This window comes from Sinocyclocheilus rhinocerous, unplaced genomic scaffold (genome assembly GCF_001515625.1).
Source record: "Sinocyclocheilus rhinocerous isolate Xijiao unplaced genomic scaffold, SAMN03320098_v1.1 scaffold946, whole genome shotgun sequence".
Lineage (NCBI taxonomy): Eukaryota > Metazoa > Chordata > Actinopteri > Cypriniformes > Cyprinidae > Sinocyclocheilus > Sinocyclocheilus rhinocerous.
Window position 1 is genome coordinate 1861580 of NW_015633151.1, and position 21991 is coordinate 1883570.

At 37.3% G+C, this 21991-nt stretch overlaps 1 protein-coding gene across 1 annotated transcript in view; it reads left to right on the forward strand.

Annotated features, from left to right (window-relative positions):
* Positions 1-423: 423 nt before the first annotated feature.
* Positions 424-21991, forward strand: part of LOC107743184 (beta-1-syntrophin-like) — a 33596-nt gene continuing 12028 nt past the window's right edge. The window contains exons 1-3 of the mRNA XM_016556327.1: positions 424-1001; positions 13195-13411; positions 17580-17787. Of these exons, the coding sequence (XP_016411813.1) occupies positions 494-1001; positions 13195-13411; positions 17580-17787 (933 nt within the window). The 5' untranslated portion in view covers positions 424-493. The remainder of the gene's footprint in view (positions 1002-13194; positions 13412-17579; positions 17788-21991) is intronic.

Here is a 21991-nt window from a genome sequence, read left to right on the forward strand (position 1 = left end):
TGTCCGAAAGAAACGGTTTTCGGTTCAGTGTACTGGTGATCCGAAAACCGATGCAACCGGTTCTTGACTCGAGAACGAGAACCGCTCCAGCAGTGGGTGTGTACGTTCGTTATACGGCTCCCTGCACACATGCTGCTTTGCTCGTGTTCATCTTCAGTTCTCTCTTCACAGCAGTTCAGTCAGTGTACTGTTTGAGTAAATGAATTACTCCGGGATATTGGTTTATTTCGACTCGGAGGGAGTGTCAGCCACGTTAAAAAAGTAAATAACTTAAGTAAATTGTGGATTAATGCTACCTGGAGACGCGAACCGTTTCAAACGATTCAGTCCGATTTGGTGAACTGGTTCAACCGGTTCACTAAAAAGAACCGGTTAAATTGAACGATTCGTTCGCGAACCGGTCATCACTATGAATCACAACTTTTTTCCTGTCCGGGGGTAAAGTCCTGTGCGTGTGTATGAAATCACATGGCATTTTAAGAATGCTTCAAAGATGGCGGTTTGTGGTAACAGAGTGCAGAAAAGTGCATGTTTGGAGGTGCTAGTACGAGAGCGATGGCACGCGGTCCTGGCGAGTTTAAGCGACGCGTCGTTGACGCTCAGCTGCGAGGAGCCCGCGACCGACGCCAGCGTTAACCTGAACGGCATCACCACCAACGGCGCCTACAGTGACCAGCCGGACCCCACCAACAGTCCCAAAGCCGGAGTAAGGACTCCTTTCACGGATTCACAAGTTCCCGAAGCGATTGCGAACCGCAAAAGATGTGTCAAAGTTATCAAGCAGGAGGTCGGTGGATTAGGGATAAGCATCAAAGGCGGGAAGGAGAACAAGATGCCTATTCTTATTAGTAAAATATTCAAAGGTCTGGCTGCGGACCAGACTCAAGCGCTCTACGTGGGGGACGCGATACTGTCCGTGAACGCGATCAATCTGCGGGACGCCACGCACGACGAGGCGGTGCAGGTGCTGAAGAAAGCGGGCAGAGAGGTTATGCTGGAAGGTAAGGACGGGAGAAAGGCTAGAAAACTGTCAGTGGGGTTGTTGAGTTTTGAGTCAGGTGTGAATGGACCTGTTGGTGAGAAGAACTGAAGCATAAACAGCATTCGCAAGGTAGATAAGGCTTACTTTATGCTAAAAACACCTTTGGCCAGTCTAAGCTGGTATGCTGTGCACACTACCTCTATAAAACCAGCAAGTTGCCCAGCTAAATACCATCTTGGAAACCAGCATAAACCAGGTTAGACCAGCAAACCAGGCTGGTTTAAGTTGTGTTCATGAAGGTACTGCAGACAGGTCCTTCACTTACACCTGCGGAAGGTCATTGCCAGAGTGATGGACGTGTTTGCTGTGCCCTCCGGTGTTGTGCATTAAGGATGAAAGCACCCTTGAGAGTGATAAAGCTATGAGATTCCCTCTCACTGCATCATAAAAGCATACCTCAGATTTCAGAGGGACGTTCATAACTTTGCCACTCTCCAGGATGTTTTCATTCCGCTTAGTCATGTTGAAGGTTTTCACAATACAGCTGAAGATTTTAGGAAATGTGGTTAGACACACAATGCATTATAATTGCACTGCAACAGCAGCTAGAAATAAAATACCTGCCACGCAAAATATACAAATAGTGTACCATTTAAAAATATGGGCAAAATATGCAAACTTATTTAATTTATGCAAATTAAGAGCTAAGGCCATAGCACACTGTATTGAGCATTTATCAGTGTTTATGCTTCAAAAAGGTGTTTATTGAGATCAGAATGTGGGAGAGTTTTTAGTAAGTGCAGCAAATCAGGCAAATGTTTTGTCTTTATTCAGTCAAAGATACTAAGAATGTATCCTGTTGTAATCCGTATTTCCGTGTTCTGTACATCCTAAAATCCCAGTCACACAGTATATGCAAAAGCTCTTTCACTATCAGTCCTACTGCTCTGTTGCATTAGCTATTCTCTGCTGTGAGAGACTTTAACCCCATACCACTGTATAATTTTAATGATATTTAAGGTAGGGGTCGACCGATATGTGTTTTTCAAGGCCGATGCCGATACCGATTATTACAGATCAAGTAGACTGATAACCGATATTTTGAACCGATATATATGTCTGGTGTAAAAATGAAAATTAATGTCAAAATTAAGAATAACAAGTCTGACAGTACAGCAGAGCTGCCGATTTGAGGGCGGATCCGACCCGGAGTCTGTTGCTATCAGGGAAGTGACTGTCTTTATGAATGGGTAATCATGACTCACTGACTCACTAGATTCGTTCAAAAACGCACTTTCACAACTGACGCGTGATCACTGAAGCAGCTGCAGTTAGCAAGCAGTGATTGTGAATTCCGCATTGATTGGTCGGACTCATGACTCCCAACAAATCAGATGGGCGGTGGGCGGAGACTGCTTTAGGCCACAGAGTGCTGAGTTCTGACAGGCTGCATCAGAGCCAAATAGCGCGTTTCAAAATTAAGTTGTTTTATCGGCGAATCGGTTTTGAAAATGACCGATACCGATAATCATAAAAATGCTTAATATCGGCGCCGATAATCGGTCGACCCCTAATTTAAGGGTTTTCCTGTACACTGACCTGAGGGTCAGATTAGTCTCCTTCTGTAAATAATTTAAACAGGGCATTGGAGCTCAGTGTTTTGATTTCTGCATCTGACCTGTTGAAACACCATAAAAGTTTGTCGGTTATGACTCTATCAGCTTACTTTGGAAACTGAACACTTAAATTTCAGCTTCAGGATTGAATTGCCTTCAGAGGTCGTATCAGCCTGTGCTTCAGTCGCTGATGGGCTGATGGTGGTATCCGTTAGGAGAAAAGAATATTGGAAATTCTGTCTCTCCCTCACATCGTTCCAGTATTGTATGACTTTCTTTCCTCTATGGAACACAAAAGAAGTTTAGCACACTGCGTTGCCCATTTGGACACTGCTTTTTCCAACCCAATCTCATGGAAGAAAAATTAAACTTTTTTACAAATGGGCAATTTCACACCAATTTGTATGACATTTTATGGTTTTTAGAAAAGAAACTAAAAATGATGGTCCACCACTAAACACAAACCTCAGATCGTATGAAAATGTATGAGATGGTACAAATTCATAAAAAATTGCCTCCATTAACCAAAAGATAAAATTGCTGTTAACTTTTAGCCATGGAGCGATAGTGAACGATGACCAGATGTCAAATATGGCACATAAAGTTTGTCATCAAGTTGCTGGCCAGGTTTGATGTTAATGTGTCTCATAAACAATCATAGTTTGTTTCATATTTAAGTATACATAATCAAATTGCATAAATGTGATTTGAGAGCTATGCCGAATATCAGAATTTCCAGTGAATAACTTACATTTTGGCCTGTTCAACACACAAATCTATCATATGACTCCAAAGACATGTAATGTAGCGCTCTAGTAATATGGAGGGCTTTTATGATTCAATTTTGGAGCTTGACAACCTAGTCACCATTCACTTTCACTGTACAGAAATGAAGAAAAGTACATAAAAAAAAAACAGAAAAGGAAATTATGACTGAATTCTAATTTTTGGGTGAACTATTGCTTTAAATCCTTTACATGTCTGACTTATTTTTAAAAATCAAAAACAAGCTCGATACTTTTGACTTATTTTTGTTTTAATCCTTTTTTAACAGGCTTCATACAAGCATTAATTTGATTCCTATGGAGCACTCATGTTATCATCAGCACACTTTGAAAAACTGATGAAACATTTCACTAGTTAGACTCATCATTGCAAATCTTCAAACAGAAATTCTGATTTAAAAGAAAAAAAAATCCAACTAGTGTTAACATAAAGGTCAATTAAGTTTATAGTTTAGACCAATTTCAGTGAACACAGCATCCAATATATCAATCAACTGTTGTCCATTAGACTCACTATTTTGCTCAAGCAAGTGGATTTTGCATGTCAAATCAAGGCCCTTGATTCCTTTCTCCTGTCCTTGGGATTTGGCTTCGAATAATTCACTTTGACATTTCTTGCCAGAAATATTTGCACATCCTTTTACTCCCACAGATGTACTACACCCAGCTTGTATTTTACCCTGTCACCACTCTATCAATCAACACAATCTTCTTTTAACAGACTCCCTGATGCCTTTCCATACTCTGTCTATATCCTTGAGAAACACATTTGTCCTGGGGGACACGTCAGTGTCTTTGGTAAAATTACAGAGCCAGTCACATTGAAGTCAAGGTCTCTGGATGATATTAAAGAAAAATAAGAGCAGTCTCAAGCGATTTGACAGGTTGATAGCTACCTGTCTATGTGTGCGCCAGAAAAGTTAAATTCTCGATTTAAGTAAAGGACTCTTTTGTCTTTTTTGCAGCACCACTTCATGCCTCAAATTAGCAATTTACCAATCGAAGTCCAAAAAGGGCTTTATTCTTCCTCTTTGAACAAAGAATCCCATTCTTAAAAACTCAGGCAGTTTGTAATGAGGCTGACGAGATAAACACAGCACACAAAAAGCTGCTTGTGTGTATGCCTGATGTTTTATTAAGATAAATTAAATGTGTGTTCAGGCGCTGAGCGTTCAACAACACACTATTGTACTGAAAATAATTGCATATGAAATTAATAGTACTGTAGACCAGGGATGTTTTGAAGAAAAAAATGGATTTGAGTGCCTGCATTCATAGATATGCTTTAAACTAGAATCACTGCTCTCTAAAAACACCCAATTACTGTGGTAAGTGAAGACCCGTCGTAGAAGCCTAGACAAAGAAATGGGGATAATGAAATGCTCTGGAAGTCGAAGCACATTCTCAATGTTACTAGTGTGAAGCATGACAGCATGACTCTGCAAACAGTTTTAGTTATCTTACCTAAGACAGATGCATGAGCCAAAGGCACGAATAAATCATTCCTGGAATGTGGCACCTTATGCGTTCTGTTCTTTCTCATTCGCTCATGTACTCAGTATTGTAAATAAATGATAAAGTGGGAGAGAATGAGATGGGGATTGGAATGAGGGCTGGTCTGTTAAAGAGTGAGGGGACCGTGTAGTAAAGACCACTCTCACAAGTCACATGACCTCATTTTTAAAGCATGCACTAGATACAGGGAGCAGGGACAACACATTTGCACTACATGCAAGATCAGGGCCCGTATGTATAAAACTTCTCAGAAATGCTTTTAAGAATAGTCTTAAGCTTTGACTTAAGTGTCAAAAAATTCTTAGTAAAAAGTAGGACTTTTCTAAGAGTAGAAGAAGCTAAAAGCAACTTTCAGTAAAGTCTAAGACTGATTCTTAAGTGTTGACTGAGGTGACACTTAAGTGTTGTGAACTAAGGACTACAATGATGTCAACACAAAATGGCCGACCTCGACCTCTGAATCAGCCAATAGTGAGCCTGCTCATGTAAAGTCACTGCAGCACAACAACAATCATTTAATGTAACTACAGCAAAATAATTTAATTAAGACACTGAAATATAAAAAAAAAAATGTTTTTTTTTAAAAATGCTTTGCATTGTGCAAAATTATCACAAATTATTACTGATGCTTCGTTTTCTATTGGAGTTGAAGCTATTATGTGAACATGAGTTCCATCAGTGGCTCCAACAACTCCAGGAAGGCCACAATCCTCATAAAAGTGGCTTGTTTATGAAATTCGACATGTTCCCCCTTAATTAAAAAAAAAAAAAAAATGTGCAAGATTTTGTAAGCATATTGCATAGTTTGCTTAGAGTCAGTTGTTTTATTTGTGATAATAATGCAATGAAACATGCCAAATTGTGCGGTCATCATTTTTGGCCATGCTGTCATCAAAGAAATTATGAACACATGCAAAAACAAGAGGACCAATGAAATATTAATAACTTATGTTGTAGTCAATGTGCCAATGTTGCCAACTTAGTGATTTTGTCACTAGATTTAGTGAATTCCTCACTCCTTTAGAGATTTTTTTTCAAAAGCCTAGCAACAAAATCTATTTCTTGGACAAAGCTTATCTACATTCCGAGACTCTCCCATGACGTCATAAAGGCGAGTTCACTGATCTATATAAATATAAATATAGATCAGTGAACTCACCTTTATGAGGTCATCTAGCAAAATTAAGTGACCAGTTTTAGCTACTTTCGATTATAAGCAGTTGGCAACGTTAAATGTGAGCCAAAATCATCACAATTAAAAGAACCAAAGACTTAAACTACTTCAGTCTGTGCGCATTGAATTTATTTAATACACGAGTTTCACAATTTGAGTTGAATTACTGAAATAAATGAACTTTTCCATGACATTCTAATTTATTGACATGCACCTGTAAGCATTTTTGGCATTAATAAAGATTTTAACGAAAAGTAATAATTTGTTTTATGTTACATTCAATTGTGAGTTCATATGTACAGTCAAGTCAAAGCTCTAATGCACACCAGCACACCAGTATAGGTGTGTGTATTGTAGGAGCTAGACAACGTATGATGACGTGTGACGGCATAGTAGTGGTGTCCCAATTCTTAGGGGAATATTTTCACCCCTACCCCTTGACACTCTGTTTCAAGGGGGAAGGGGTATAAAATAGAATTGGGATTGGGCCTAAGTGACCAGTTTTAGTTACTTTCAATTGAAAGCAGTTGGCAACACTGGCCAGTGTTTTTTTTTTTTCTTTTGTATTTTGATGGTTTAAGTGAAATGTGGGGTCATAAAAAATCCACACATCACTTTTGGCCACTGTTGTGTTTGGTGGGGTTAGTGCCACAATATGTCAGACCCTGCTTACTGTGTCATCATGGATGAATTGCTGCATTTTTCCAATTTTCCAGCCAAAAAATGTAATTAATACTTTTATTTCTGCAGTTAGAGCATTGAGTGGAATAAGTTATTATATTTCTTACTTTGTCAGTTACAAAAAAAATTGACTATCTTGACAACCAAGTTTGTATTGTTTTATCAACTCCATATCATCATATAACTCCAATATGTCGTATCTTCGTTGGAAAGTGTTTGTCTCCTCCTCTTTGCTGCCATCTTGTTACTCCTAACTAGGTTAGGAGACCTCTCCAGCTCTCTTAAATAATTTAGGAGCTGAGACCTAAGCCTTGTTCAGACTGTCAGCGCAAATCCGATTTTTGTGCAAATCCAATTGAAATCCGATCATATTTAGATAGTCTGAACGGCAACGAACTACATGAAATCCAATTTGTGCAAATCCGTTTTGAGCTACATTTGTATGTGGTTTGGAATCCTATTCAAATCGCATTCCTGGAAATCCGTTTCAGTCTGACCGCTCAGATCGGATTTAGCATAGCTTTTCACGTTCTCACGCCATGTAAAACGTAAACACGTCAGACATTTTTGTAGAAAATATAATAAATGTCTTTGCAGAAACAAGCTTGTGTTGTTGCGAACTTTAAGTCACGCGGAAAAAGACAATATACTGCTAGTATACTCACCTCTTTAAGTGTTGAAACCAGCAGAGATGGCAGCATGGAATAAAGTCGCGCATTCCTGCTTCCTGCGTTTCTGATGATGCCTCATAAAATGAAATCCATAATAATAATAATAATAATCCAGCGCGACGGCAACATGTTGTAAGACAACATCTGTATTGCAAACTGTTGTTGCTGTTATTGTTGTTTTTAGCGTAGGCATAACAACGCAACGGCATTGCCATAGAAACCAACTCACATTTCGTAAAAAACGAAAGAGTGCTTATGGACACACAAATTGAATATGAACAGTTGCGATACACTGTGTGGACAGTCAGTCATTCAAATCAGATTCCATCCGGATATGCATAAAATCGGATTTGGGGTGACAGTCTGAACGAAGCTCTAGTCTTAACACTTAGGAACCTTATGAATCAGTCTTATTCTTAAGTCTAGGAATAAGAGTAAAATTACAATATTCTTAGAATTTTGACACACTTAAGACTAAAATTTTACTCTGAGCGGCTTTATACATACAGCCCCAGATAATTTTACCTTAGTACTTATTGCCCAGTTAGTTAATGGCTAAGGGAAGTGTAAGTTCAAAACATTCAAAGCAATATAATTTCCTTGATCCAGCCTGGAACGTGACTCGGCCAGTTCTTAACATTCCCTTTAACAAAAGTTTAGGAGACAAAGGAATGTATATTCTCAATCAAAGTCAACTCCACATAGCAAACTATAGAGATAATTGAACAGCAGCTACAAGACTAGAATAACTTGAACCAGAAATTCTGTGTTGTGTATTTACATTTTTTAAGGCATAAAACATTCATTTAATTTATCTTTTAATTAATGAAAATTAAACAAATTAATTTTGGGGGGAAATAAAGGGGGTTTAATATTACAATTAAAACATTGAAGAAATATTGTATGATTATTCCTTAAAAATTAGGTTTTAACAATTTTAGTAGTAGTAGTAGCCTATTACGTTCATTCTGCTGTACAATAGTAGTGTAATAACAATAGTAATGTATTTCTGCCGCAAAGTCTTAAAATGAAACGGAACATTTATTTAGGCGGGGCGCCCCCCTAATATAAAGAATAATGGCGGGGAAACACTGCATTGATCCCGTGTTTTAAACACACAAACCACCTGGAGCATAAGTCAATGTCATTTGGGTTTAATATTGTATTCAAGCATGTTCTTTTATAAACAATCAACTCCAAATAATTGTGCAATAGTGGTGTTACTACTTGAAATGATTTTGCTAGCAATATAAAATTAAGTAACACAAGTCAAGTCTGTCTTCTTTATTTATATAGCACTTTATACGATACAGATTGTTTCAAAGCAGCTTTACATTGATAAATAAGAAAATAGCAATTCAGTGATAAAAAAAAAATCAGTTCTAATGTAAAGCAGCTATAAAAGGACAATAGTAATCAGTTATTATTCAGTTGATATCAGTTCATTGTTGATTCAGTTCAATATCGCTATAGTTTCAGTGATTCAGTTAAAAAAAAGTATTCACATCATCCCTACTAGGCCCTATTACATATTAAAATACACTACCGTTTCAGTTTCAGTTTAATTTATTTATATAGCACATTTAAAAACGACAGAGCCGACCAAAGTGCTGCACAGAGAAGTAGAATTAAGCCAATAACCATAAAACAAATTTACAATAAAAAGGTGACAGAATAATACACAACCCTAAATATACACACAATAAAACTATATACAGCAGTTACTCCAGCCCATAAGCCTTTTTAAAAACTGAAATTTAAATTTTTTTTTTTTAATTTTTAAAAAAATTTACCGTTCACAAACAATATCAAACTTTATTATTATTAATTGATTTGATTTATTTTTGAGCTCTGAACTAGCATAATAATTTCTGAAGGATCATGTGACATTGAAGACTGGAGTAATGGCTGCTAAAAATTCAGCTTTTCTATCATGATGATAATATAATTTTTACATTTTCAAATAGAAAACAGTTATTTTAAATTAGAATACTATTTCACAATGTTGCTGTTTTTACTCAAATGCATCCTTGGTGAGCAAAATACTTCTTTCAAAAACAAAGAAACCTTACAGAACACAAACTTTTAAACAGTAGTGGATATATTTAATATAGTTAAATATTGTGACTAAAAAAATGTAGCATAAAACATATCACCAAGCCCTAATGAATACTACTGATATATGCTTCCTTTCCATTGTGTCGTAACTACATTTAGCAGGTATTGAATGCGAGTCAGTGAAGTGCATAAATGCCACATTTAAATTTATGGACAGATTTTTTAAATTTCAGTGGTGCTTATTGCAGTCATGCAACTGAAGTTCCTACTTAAACTCTCATTGTGATTGGTGCTTTCAGCTGTTGCACTTAACATTCTCCCTTGAGTGCACATCATAATGAGAGCAATTAATGTCCACTCCCAAGTGTGAATGTTCAAGAAAAATGGATCTCTCATGGACTGTTCTCCAATAAAACATGGATTTAATAGCGTATATGAAAGCAGTCAACCATAAACACACCATTTCTCATTGCTAATGTTCATAATAATTTTACATTTTGCTTGGGACTAACCTATTACTCCCCAAATGAAAGTCAACAGCATTAGGAAACTTTTTTTTAAATACTTTTTTTAGAAAGTTATTTTTTGTAATGAAACAGAGGAGATGTGCATAACAAGTTGTTGCCTGTGATGTTGAAGTAAGATGATTCAGTTTTAAACAAAGAGGTAAATTTTAAACAAAGAGAAGTTATAACTAACTGTTTTACCACAAAGTTACCCATTGCCTTTGTAGAACATAGGAAATCCTTTCATAGGTTTGTTGTTGTAGCCGGTCTCTTAGCTTGTCCTTGAGGATAAAGGACCACAGGAGCTCTTACGCCTCTGAATAGAGTTCCTCCTGCTGTGTGGTGGATTCTAAAGTTCTGAGTAGTAATGTTTTATGCAAGAGCTGACTGAAGAATCCTTGACCCTGAAGTACACTGTTACATGTGAGACTTTGGCAGTAGAATTCTGAATCACTTCCTCATTCAGATTGAGTATATTATGTTGTTATCTTTCTTTGTTTTGTCCTTTGTCTTTGTTACTCTTATCAGTGCGAAGGTGTAAAGACAGGGATTATCGTTTAGACATTTAAGTTTAGTGACCCGGCAACTTTGTAAGTCGTGTTTCCTGCGTTAACGTCACGTGTAAACAGAAGGTTATGATGATAACACATACTTTGTGTGTAGTTAGAGGCGGAGTGGTGGACAGAAAATGCATGTCATTGTCTCCTCCTAACTGTTTTTTTTTTTTGTTACCTGAGCAATAGCACAAACTTCTTATTCACTCCATGCCATGCCATGTAGCTGTATAAGAGGCCCAACTCCTGCTGCAGAAAACATCCCCCAAACCATGACACTTCCTCCTCCACCTTTCACTAACTTCTTTATGCACTTGGTATTCAGTCTTTCCTCAGTTTGATGCTGAACAAAATGTTTCCCATCAGACCCAAATATATTAAACTTGCTCTCACCGACTTCTCTTAAACATGCCGAGACTGTTTCAAAACCCTGTTCATCGCTGAACTGGCAAGCAATTCCAGCTGCAGTGTTGAACCAATTCCCCATTGAGAGTCTCTGCATTATCCTGTCCTCTCATGCATTTGTCTTACGTGGATGACCAGCCTTTTTGGGGGACTTGAATTAATTAATATAATTGTAAACCTGCAATATTCGAGAAATCACAGATTTGGAATGACCAACTTTTCTTGCAATGGCTGAAAGTGTCATCCCATTGGCCTTCATCTGGACAAGCTCCTGTCGCAGGGTTTCAGTCATATAGAGTGGCCCGCCATCTTACAATCTTAGTGAAAATTGGAGGAATGCTGCCAGTTAAATAGGGTTTGTCGTATAATTAAGGAAATTAGCACAAGGTGCCCTTATATTAGGCATAGCTTGCCCTATAGCATGAGCATGGTGTATTTTTATTTGTTTTATTAATAAAAGTTCTATGTTTTATATATAGGCTAAAGTGAGTTTGACGTTGTATTTTGTTGTTGCATTTCCCATTGGCCTTCATCTGGACAAGCTCCTGTCGCAGGGTTTCAGTCATATAGAGTGGCCCGCCATCTTACAATCTTAGTGAAAATTGGAGGAATGCTGCCAGTTAAATAGGGTTTGTCGTATAATTAAGGAAATTAGCACAAGGTGCCAGAATAACACCAATGGCTTGAAGGTATCTGTAAGTGTTCCCTAATTTTGATCAGATTTCTTTTTCAAATATGTCATTTAGTTTTTTTTTATACTCTGCTTCAGAATAAAATGAATGTATAAAATGTGCTTAAAAAGGTGCCCTTCTGCTACTGTTACTTAGGATAAATTGAAATAGGACTAAGCAGTAGGCTTAGTTCAGTAAAAGAACAGACACTACAATTAAAAACTGAACGCGGCTGCTCAATGCAGTGTGCCGAACGACAGTCGCATCACAGATCAGATTTCATTTATCCAGTGAGGAGAGTTACTCCGAATTGCCGCTATTTTAAAGTGAAAGTAAAATGGGCACACCGCTTTTACAAGCTATTTAAAAGCGAAGGAAAGCGAGGAAAAGAGGGAACGCCCCGCCCCCGCGGTGATACCGGTATTACCGGTGTTGTCACGTCGATTAACCGGTGGGAAAATTTCCTCACCGTCACAACCCTACTAAGCAGTGACCTTGAAATTTAGGAAATTGTAGGATGTTCTCCAGTTTTGATCGCCACTGTATATACAATGATCAAAAGCATATACATTCCAAAAAAACTATTTTTAATTAGTAACTGTAATATACATACATATATTTTTAGTCATTTTGGTAGTTAAAACAGTTTATGTATGATTTTTAATGATTGTGTACAGTTGAGAAGGTCACCTCATGTAACTTGTCGCATGCTACATGCTAGGTTAATTTTATAGTAGATATCAGAATGTCTAACTCATATAATTGGTCTCCCAACCTTAAAGCATGCAGTTAGAGTTCCTTACTTTTGAAAAGAGTCTTTTTCCAGGGCGAATTTTGAATGATTAATCATTCTGTTGATCTTTTATTACTTGGTCCTGCGGTTAGGAATTGTTTACTTAGCATACTGCAGCATATTATGTGCAAACGTGTTTGTGGAGAAGCATTTATGTAATATGCAACTGGTATGTTACCCCCAGGCATTCAAAATAATTGTTTTAACCAAATTGATGTCATGCCAAATAGCCAAACAGCCCATTTTAATGTGTCTTCTTTATGGGTAATTGTGAAATGCCTCTAGTTTTGTGAAATAGCTCTGTGCTCACTTGGTCAACAGCTTCCTGTAAAGATTAAGCTGTCATATGGGATGGGAATAATTGGCCCTCGGCATGACGTTCACCTGAGAAGCATGGCGGTTGTAATCCCATATCAGCACGTTCATGTGCAGATGCTTTGGCCTCGAGTTCATTGACCTGTCATAAAACCAGCAGTAATCGCCTAGCAATGCAATAGGATACTATGCAAATGTGCGGTGAATTGATTTCCTCACTCAGGACAGCTGTGGGAGTGAAGTGGTTTGCGTAGGGGTTTCCTGCTTTCATTTTTGACTGGTTAAGGCCCAGCGCACACGTGTGATGGAAAATTAACTCGCAGAGCTATTTTGCGTTGTTGTCTTTGAGTATGTGCATCTACTGATACTGTTTTTTTTTCATCAAAGAACATGAGATGAAGAGAACGTGGGAAAAGTTCACAGATACTGTTGCGACCCTTCACTGAGCCCTTTCTTTTTTCATTCCAGTGAAGTACATGCGGGAAGCGACGCCATATGTGAAAAAAGGGTCACCGGTGTCTGAGATCGGCTGGGAGACGCCGCCTCCTGTGTCCCCTCGTCTCGGCAGTCCTCACTTCGATATCCCCAGCCCCCCATCGCTGTCCTTACAGGGCGACCGCAGATGCATCCCCCTCAAAATGTGCTACATCACCCGGAGTATGACTGTCCCTGACCCAGAAAACAGGTACTGCTTCTTGTGCATTCAATATAGTGACCACCATAAGTTTGCAAAACTTGCAGCGTTACTTTATGAGAGGCTAAAATCCAATACGTTAATGTTTAAACTGCATTAAAGAATATTTTTAATAAATATTAACAGCATTTTCGTCAAAATTAATTCAGTATTTATTGAAAAAAATTTAACATATGTGTACTTTGTACTAATATTATGGATTTTTCTTGTGTAGTACTTGTTAAAATGGTGGAGAAGGTGATTGGAAGTGTTTTAGACAATCTATTTGTAATGCCGTCTCAGTATGAGCAGTAAGGGGTCTCATTATTCAGCGGGTGAATGTGACAACCCTGGTAATGCACTCCACACAACAAATGCTTTATGCTGGTGGCTCACTCCGTCATGTTTGATGTCTAAAGAGTACTAGTGTCCTCTTTAGTGTCCCGGACGAACCTTCATATCTTCAAAAGTGATGGAGGACAACATCAAAGTCCATGTCAACAATGACTTCAAAGATTTCATATGTTGCCAGAATGCTTGAGGTGGACACTTTACAAAAAAACATGGCCAAAAATCACTCCAAATAAAATGAAAGATATGAAGCCAAACATTAAACCTGTGACGTGGCTGTTCTGAATGACTATGGAATAAAAGGGAAAAAGAGAGATCACACACCATAAAGAATGGTAAAAAAAAAAAAGAATAAAATATTTATTAAGAGGCCAAAAAGGTGCTCGGTGCAAGGTATGTTTTCTGGTTACCAGTGTCCATAAGATAAACTGGAACATTTATATGGTTGCATTTATTGCACCGCTGTAGATGTCCCAGACCATCGAAAGACAAAAGTCAGTAAGATATAATTGACACTTTTATTCAGCAAGGATGCATTAAATTGGTATAAAAAAGTGTCCGTAAAGACATTTATAATGTTGCAAACGATTTCTATTTCAAATAAAAGCTGTTATTTTTTACTTTCTATTTCTATTTAATAAAGAATCCAGGAAAAATTTATCACGGTTTCCACAAAAATATTAAGCAGCATTTATAATAAGTAGAAATGTTTCTTGAGGAGCAAATCAGCATATTAGAATGATTTCTGAAGGATCATGTGAAACTGAAGACTGGAGTTATGGATGCTGAAAATTCAGCTTTGCCATCACTGGAATAAATTGCATTTTAACATATATTAAAATAGAAAACAGTTATTTCAAAACGTATCTTTTTTTACTGTATTTTGATCAAATAAATGCAGCCTTTGTGAGGATAAGAAAACTTTAAAATTGATACCAACCCTAAACTTTTGAACTGTATATACCATATAAATACAAATATATGGTTTGTTGTATATCAATGCAATATAGTTAACATTTACAATGTTTTCTCAGTTTCAGCAAAATACCATTATACACAATACATGTGTTTCAAAACTATAACCATGTTCACCATTTTCAAAATAACAATAAAAGTCTTGATATGTAAAGTTGTGCAACTAGTGCAAACATCTAAGAAAGAATTTCTCATTCATACATGGAGGATGCAAATATTTAAAATATATATATTAGACTTGTGCCGGTATTCGGTAATGCGATATATCACGGTAATGAATATGCACAATATTGTTATCGTGGGCACTTCTAAATACCGTGAATAATTATATATTACAAATTATTCAGAATTTTGAATGCATTTTAAGAATACTTTTCCCATCAACTGGTCAAAATGCACAACACCGCCGTATGCTGCGTGATAGACGCATGCGCACTCTGATGTAAACAATATACTGTATTATGACAGCACTTTTTTAAAAACTAAATTTCATCATCGTGATAATACCGTATACCATGATAAAAGCATGAGCAATTAATCGCAACATGAAAATTTGATACCGGCATATCCCTAATATATATATAAACATCAATCTCATGTGTGTTTTGTTGTGTATTGCTGAAACTGTTTTTGCTTGAGATGTAAAAGTTCTCACCAACCACACTGTCTGTTTTTGTGCTCAAGCCTCATGTTATTTTTTGCAGTATATTGTACTTTTGTCACCAGAGAAATGAACGTTGTGGTTTGTGAGATTAACCATAACATTACACAGGAAGTGTGTTAAAAGATGATGTACCAGCGCTGAACGGTAATGACAGGCGGAACATGTCACATCCCTTTTAAAACACAGTGAGGCTTTGTGTCTGTGTGCTGCTGAAATGTTAAACATACTCAATCCTAATAACATTCTGCATCCATTTTTATATTTTTGTTGTAGATTAGGATCAAAAACATGACCAACTTGAACCTGAGCACCTATTTTGCTATGTGTTGCTGTATTGTACCTTGTACAACAGTACTCTTCTCTGATTCCAAGACTGCTGATATTTATAATAATTTTATGAAGATATCAGGCAATATCACTTTCGCAATGCCCATTGCCATGGGAGGAATCACAGCCGTGTTAGTATTCAGTACAACTGCACACTTGCTCATAAGACATTGCTTAAATATCTGGCGTGGGTATATAACCTGGAGACGTATGGCGAGATAAACTGACAGGTAGACAGACAGACGAAAGACTGTTCCACTCCTCCCATGTGCTGTCAGTCAGGAGCCCTCCGCAGACTGGCTGCCAGGTCGTCAGTTCTCACCCTCCAGCTCTGTTTTCAATTTGCACGATTGTGTCCCATGTCTTCCAGCCCATCCATCACTGTGGTGTTCATGCAGAGATCTATCAACACTGCAGACATTTCACGGCTTACCTCAAGTGCCACACTGTGAGAGGATTCATGTCAAATTCCTAAACAAAATCCATGTGGTATAAAAATAGATCGTGCCCCCCTCCACCGTAGTCATTTCTTTGGACTGTTCGGTGTTCTGATGGCCCAGAGTGGAACTTTAACTGGAGTTGTTTCTGGTAGAAGTGAGAGTAGCTGGTGGTTTGGGGTATGGAGATGTTCCTCCACAACAGATGTGTCAGTGACCTCTCCATCTGTCCTGTGTTACTCCTGCTCTTGTTTGGTTTGACACAGTGTGTTTGGAGACCATCTAAATTTAGTTCATCTTCTTTTTGTCCTGTTTGACCCATTATTTGGGAGGTTGGTGGTAAATAGAAGAGAATTTGCCCCAAATTTTTTATTTAAAGTTAATTCATTTTTATTGGAACCATGGCCTATGTTTGTCACACATTAATAACAACAACAACAACAACAATAATAAAATGCAAAAGGTTTGGTTTTTAAAAAATAATAAAACTCTATCTATCTATCTATCTATCTATATTCTATTCTAGTTAATAAGAATAGGTTGGGTAGTCATAACATTCTTTTTGGTATAGTTTTATTTTCACTGATATCCACTGGCAATGTTAGTAAAGTAAACTGTTAGTAAAGATGCCGTAAGTTCTCCGAGTTGGACATTTTAGGTTAACTTTCTGAAGTTCACGTACTTCCTTAGAGAGATTTATTTTGACTATGAAAGGCATTGAAACATTCACTTCCTAAATTGGACACAGGCATCTCCATTAGTTGTGAAATTCTCCCAATTATAGTCTTAAAAGGCAGAACTCATTGGGCTTCATCCAAAAAGCTTTTTCCTCCAGTCTACTCCAAACACATCAGCTCCATCTGTGCCCACCCCCTAAGCCCCTCCAAACTCTCTGTCTTCATGAAAGTAGGTCTATTTTTACCAACACGGTGCACCTGAAAATGATATTGTGGAGTGTAAGGTTAAGACTCTTACTCTAGATGATGTATGAGTGGAGCATTTATCACTGTAAACTCCTGAGCTGAACTGATGTATGGTTCTGTTTGAACCGGGTGGATCTGATATTCTGGTGGTTAATGTTGACTCCAGAGCTCTTTCAAGCACTGTCTGTGTGTCTTTAAAGTGACGCAGATGTCTTGTTTTTAATGAAATGTGGTCAAATTTAATCGCATGTATTCTAGTTTGTACTATATTCAACTCATTCAACTCTACTATATTTATTTTTTATGAAAATAATTAATTATTTCTCCATCTGTTGCTTTTTTATACACTACATGTAGGAAGATATATTTTATCTAGATATATATCTAGATTTATTTAATTAAAAACATTGTTTAAAAAAAGGAAATATAATTTAAGTTTTGCTTGAACTGTTCTTTTAATAACCTGTAGCTTGTGCTCCTTTTCTTTCTTTCTTGTGTTTCAGGCAGATTGAGCTGCACTCCTCTGATGCCAAGCACACAATAGTCATGAGACATATAGACACATCTTCTGCCCAGACCTGGTTCACTCTCATGCAAACTGCCATCACAAACCTCACCAGCAAAGTCATCTGTGAACTCCGGGAACACGCGGGCCGCCACGGCATCGCCGGGAGTCGAGAGATCCGACACCTCGGATGGCTAGCAGAAAAGGTGGAAAATTGTTGCATACAATTTTATGAAAAACCTGAGACCATATAAACATTTATCAGAATGGAAGACAAAATGTCAAATTGTTTTTGCATAACTGAATTCATATTTATGAGCTATGTCTTAGTGATGTCACCAGCCCATCTGTTCCAACTGTCCAGTACAAATCAGTTCAGCTCGAATTGAATGTGCATGGCATGAACGTACATCATCATCAAAACTCATACTTTCTACGTGTCATTTAGCTGCATGGCAAAAGTTTGTCAAATTTGGTAAAAATACACTGTCTAAACCCACAGGGATGTCTTGCATAAAACCCAGCATCAGCTCAAGGTCTTTGGTTTGATGTAAGTGTTCCACTGTAATAGGTTTTCAGCTTTATGATAATTGTGGATCTGCAAAGACTTTATACAGTCACTTAAAACTTAGTTATAAAAAAATAGCATAATGACAGAAAACAGTATGGTTGATATTGAGCTTGTTGAAGTGCTCTTTACAGCATTTTTTAATAATCCCCCCCCCCCCTCACAAGTATGACTGTAATACTTGTCACTTACTTACCACTTGTAAGTTCATTCAAAAACACAAGATTATTGTAACAGCTAATGAGAACATTTAGTTTAATAATGAAAACAACAAAATGATCTTTCAGTTGAACTCCCCATGAAATCAAAATGGGAGTTTTGTGGCTTTTAATATAAAACGGACTTAAAGGAATAGTTCACCATTTACTCACCCTCATGTCGTTCCAAACCTGTATGAGTTTCTTTATGTTAAACAATAAAGAAGATATTTTGAAGAATGCTGGTAATCAAACGGTTGATGGTCCCTATTGACTTCCATAGTCTTTCTTTCCCTGCTATGGATGTCAATGGAGACCAACATCTGATCTTCTTTTGTGTTCAACATAAGAAAGACAGTCATACATGTTTGGAATGACATGAGGGTGAGTAAATGATGACAAAAAGTTCATTTTTGGGTGAACTATTCCTTTAAGGTTTTAGTGTTCTCATAAACAGTGACAAAATTCACATTTAGCAGACATGCATATGCATATCAGATTTTTTGTGCAATCAAATGCTGTCTAGTATCTGAAGAGTCCTGCTGCTGACATTGTAAAAATATGCTACAGTTGCATCTGAAATGGTCACTTCTTCACACATTTGCTATTTCTTATGTATTGAAAAGTGGACTATATAGGGAATAGGAAGCGATTTGAGACACATGCTTTCCATTGGGGCAAATGAAGCTTGGTTTCCCGTCAGTACCATGTGAAACATCTCAAGCGGTCAGACAGCTTTTTAAACAGCCCTGTCACAAACGGTCAAGTACTGCTTTGTTGGGACTGTTATGCAAGTGAACTATTTATTATAAAAAAAAAAAAAGGAAAAATATTTTTGATATGTCCCACCCGACATGACATTTTAATTAGAAATACATCAACACCTGCACTCATTAATAGTGACTCGTTAATTTAATGCATAATACACGTTTCAAATTGCCCTTATAGCAGAATGAAAGATGTTGCGCTACTGCAATGTAGAGTCATCACATTATAGGAAATAAATTAAACTTACATCAATTAAACCTACATCCGTAGTGCCTACATAACTATCTAATATCTAATCATATTCATATATATGATTAAGTTGACAGTTGATCGTTTGAGATTGTGGAGCTAATTTAACAGCCTTTGAATTTTTTGTATTTAACTGACTTCATTCGATATAACTGTTCTCTGACCTCTGCATCCCTCCCATTTCCCACTTTTGTGACAGACCTCTTGTATAAATGTTGATGTTTGCAACATCATTTTTAAACAAACTGTAAAGATCACACACAAGCATGTTAAACAGGGTCTGGTTATACTGTACTCTCTAGTTGGAAACATGGCTAACATTCTGAAAACTACAGACAGTTCCTTTTGAAGTGCTTTTTTTTGTTTTCTTTAGAAATTCTCAGAAATCGTGGTGGCGCGATGCTGGAGCGATTGAAAAAGGATGACTCTTCTCAGTGTGACCACAGGTTTTTCCTCCCTATTAAATCTCCTTTTCATCGCCGTCCAATTAGCTGAGGCCTGGCAGGGCTGGCTAATAGAGAACTGCGGTGATGGCAGGGCTGTGGGCAGCCCCGTCTCAGCCTGCCCTTTAATGAGAGCTCCCTCGTACCATCTCCTATTACCAACCTGCCGGCCCCTTGATGAATAATTATATGAGAGGAAAAAACCTCCAGTGCGCTGAATGCCCACAGACAGCGAGCAGATTTCTTTGTGTGATGGCCGGAGCTTATAACAAGGGCCAGTTTGCGGTTACGCATCTGCTTCTGATGTACTCGGCCCCGCTGTGGTCTCTTTTTAGCCTTAAGGCAAACTGACCCTCTGAAGAGCAGCCCTGTGATTTGTGAAGATTTGAGTGGTCTGTCAGGCTATCAAAGCCCTGAGGAGACATCTGTCATAGAGCAGGGCTTCAGCAGTAAATCACACTTGGGCTCAACTTAAGGTCTTATTGGGAAAACTTTGTGAACTATTACTCAGTTGTAGAGCGTGTTTACTTTTGAGCTCATTAAAGTCAGTGTATAACATCGTTTGTAACCCCAATGAGTTGGAATAAGCTTTCTGTGGAAAATTGTTTCTGCAACAGGTACGTTATGAACTTTTTCCCCGTAATTTCAACATATAGACTTGCAAGATTTATACTTGGAACTTGCAATTCTAAGAAATATCTGAATCGTTATATATAAACTCGCTATTGCGAGAAAGAAGTAATGATGTGTGAGATTAAAAAGTCACAATTACCTTTTTAATTTTTTTATTCTGTGGTGAAAACAAAACCGAATTACTACTTGTTTACTCAGAATTGCAAGATGTAAACTATGAAGTTGTTTACATTGTTTCCTGAGTTTATATTGCAATTCTGAGAAAAAAAGAATTGCGAGATATAATCTCAGAATTGCGAGGAAAAGGTCTGAATTGTGAGAGAAAATGTTGGAATTACCTTAAGTTTTCTTTCTTAAATTCTGCATGGAAACAGGCTTCCATATATTTCAGAGTGAAACTAAATATTCAGTGAGGGGAAAAAAATGTTGAGTGGGACTTGATTTTATCCATCTGGAATTGATCTGTTTCACAACAGAATGGTGGTTAGAGGGGAGTGGCTGAAAGTAAGAGGGGTTTGTAAAGTCATCCGAGAAGGAAAGTCAGATGCAAAGCAAGTTATTATACTTAACATTGTTTTTCTGTGAAATAACGTGCACAGATGAATCGTTTACAGCAAGACAGGGGTGTGCAAATCCAATGACATCAATATGTTGCTATTGTTTTTATCATAATGCACTGATACTTCATGTCATGTCTTGTTTTGTTTTTTCAATTTACGTCATTTTTCATTCATATAATTTCTCAAAGCAGATCTGTCTAAATCTCTCTCCCTGACATGGCGCATATTTATAATATAATATTTAATACAATTTAATATTTAATATATTTATATAATAATACAATATATATAATATATAGGCTATTTATTTATTTATTTTAATAGTAAAACCATGGTTAATTTAAGTTGTAAAAGTATCCAGCTTACATTTCACAGTTACAGTAATTGTGTAGTATTTCGTCAGTTTATTTAGGCTAATAATATCCCAAAAAAAACAGCTAAGGAATTATATGATCAGGATGTTAAAATAAACAAAAATCTCACCTTTCAGAGTAGACATTAATAAGCATATCCCAGCCAGGTTCGTCACTTGTTGCGGTTCCCTTAAACATTTCCGATGTAGTCTGTGCGTACTTTCAGCTCTTTCGTATTTGTTTGTGTAACGAGTTTCTGTTTTCGCAAAGCATTTCTGATTTTGGTTGTGTTGTGAGTATTTGCAGCACATGTGCTGTCAAACAGATGAAGATGTTTTCTTATTTTGCAGGTGGTTTTTTTTTCATTTGCAGCGCGTTGATCTTTCTTGGCCACCGTACATTTTGCTTAAAGGGGTCATATGATGCTGCTAAAAAGAACATTATTTTGTGTATTTGGTGTAATGAAATGTGTTTATGCGGTTTAAGGTTCAAAAAACACATTATTTTCCACATACTGTACATTATTGTTTCTCCTCTATGCCCTGCCTTTCTGAAACGCGTCGTTTTTTACAAAGCTCATCGATCTGAAAAAGCGAGGTGTGCTCTGACTGGCCAGCTATCCAGTGCGTTGTGACTGGC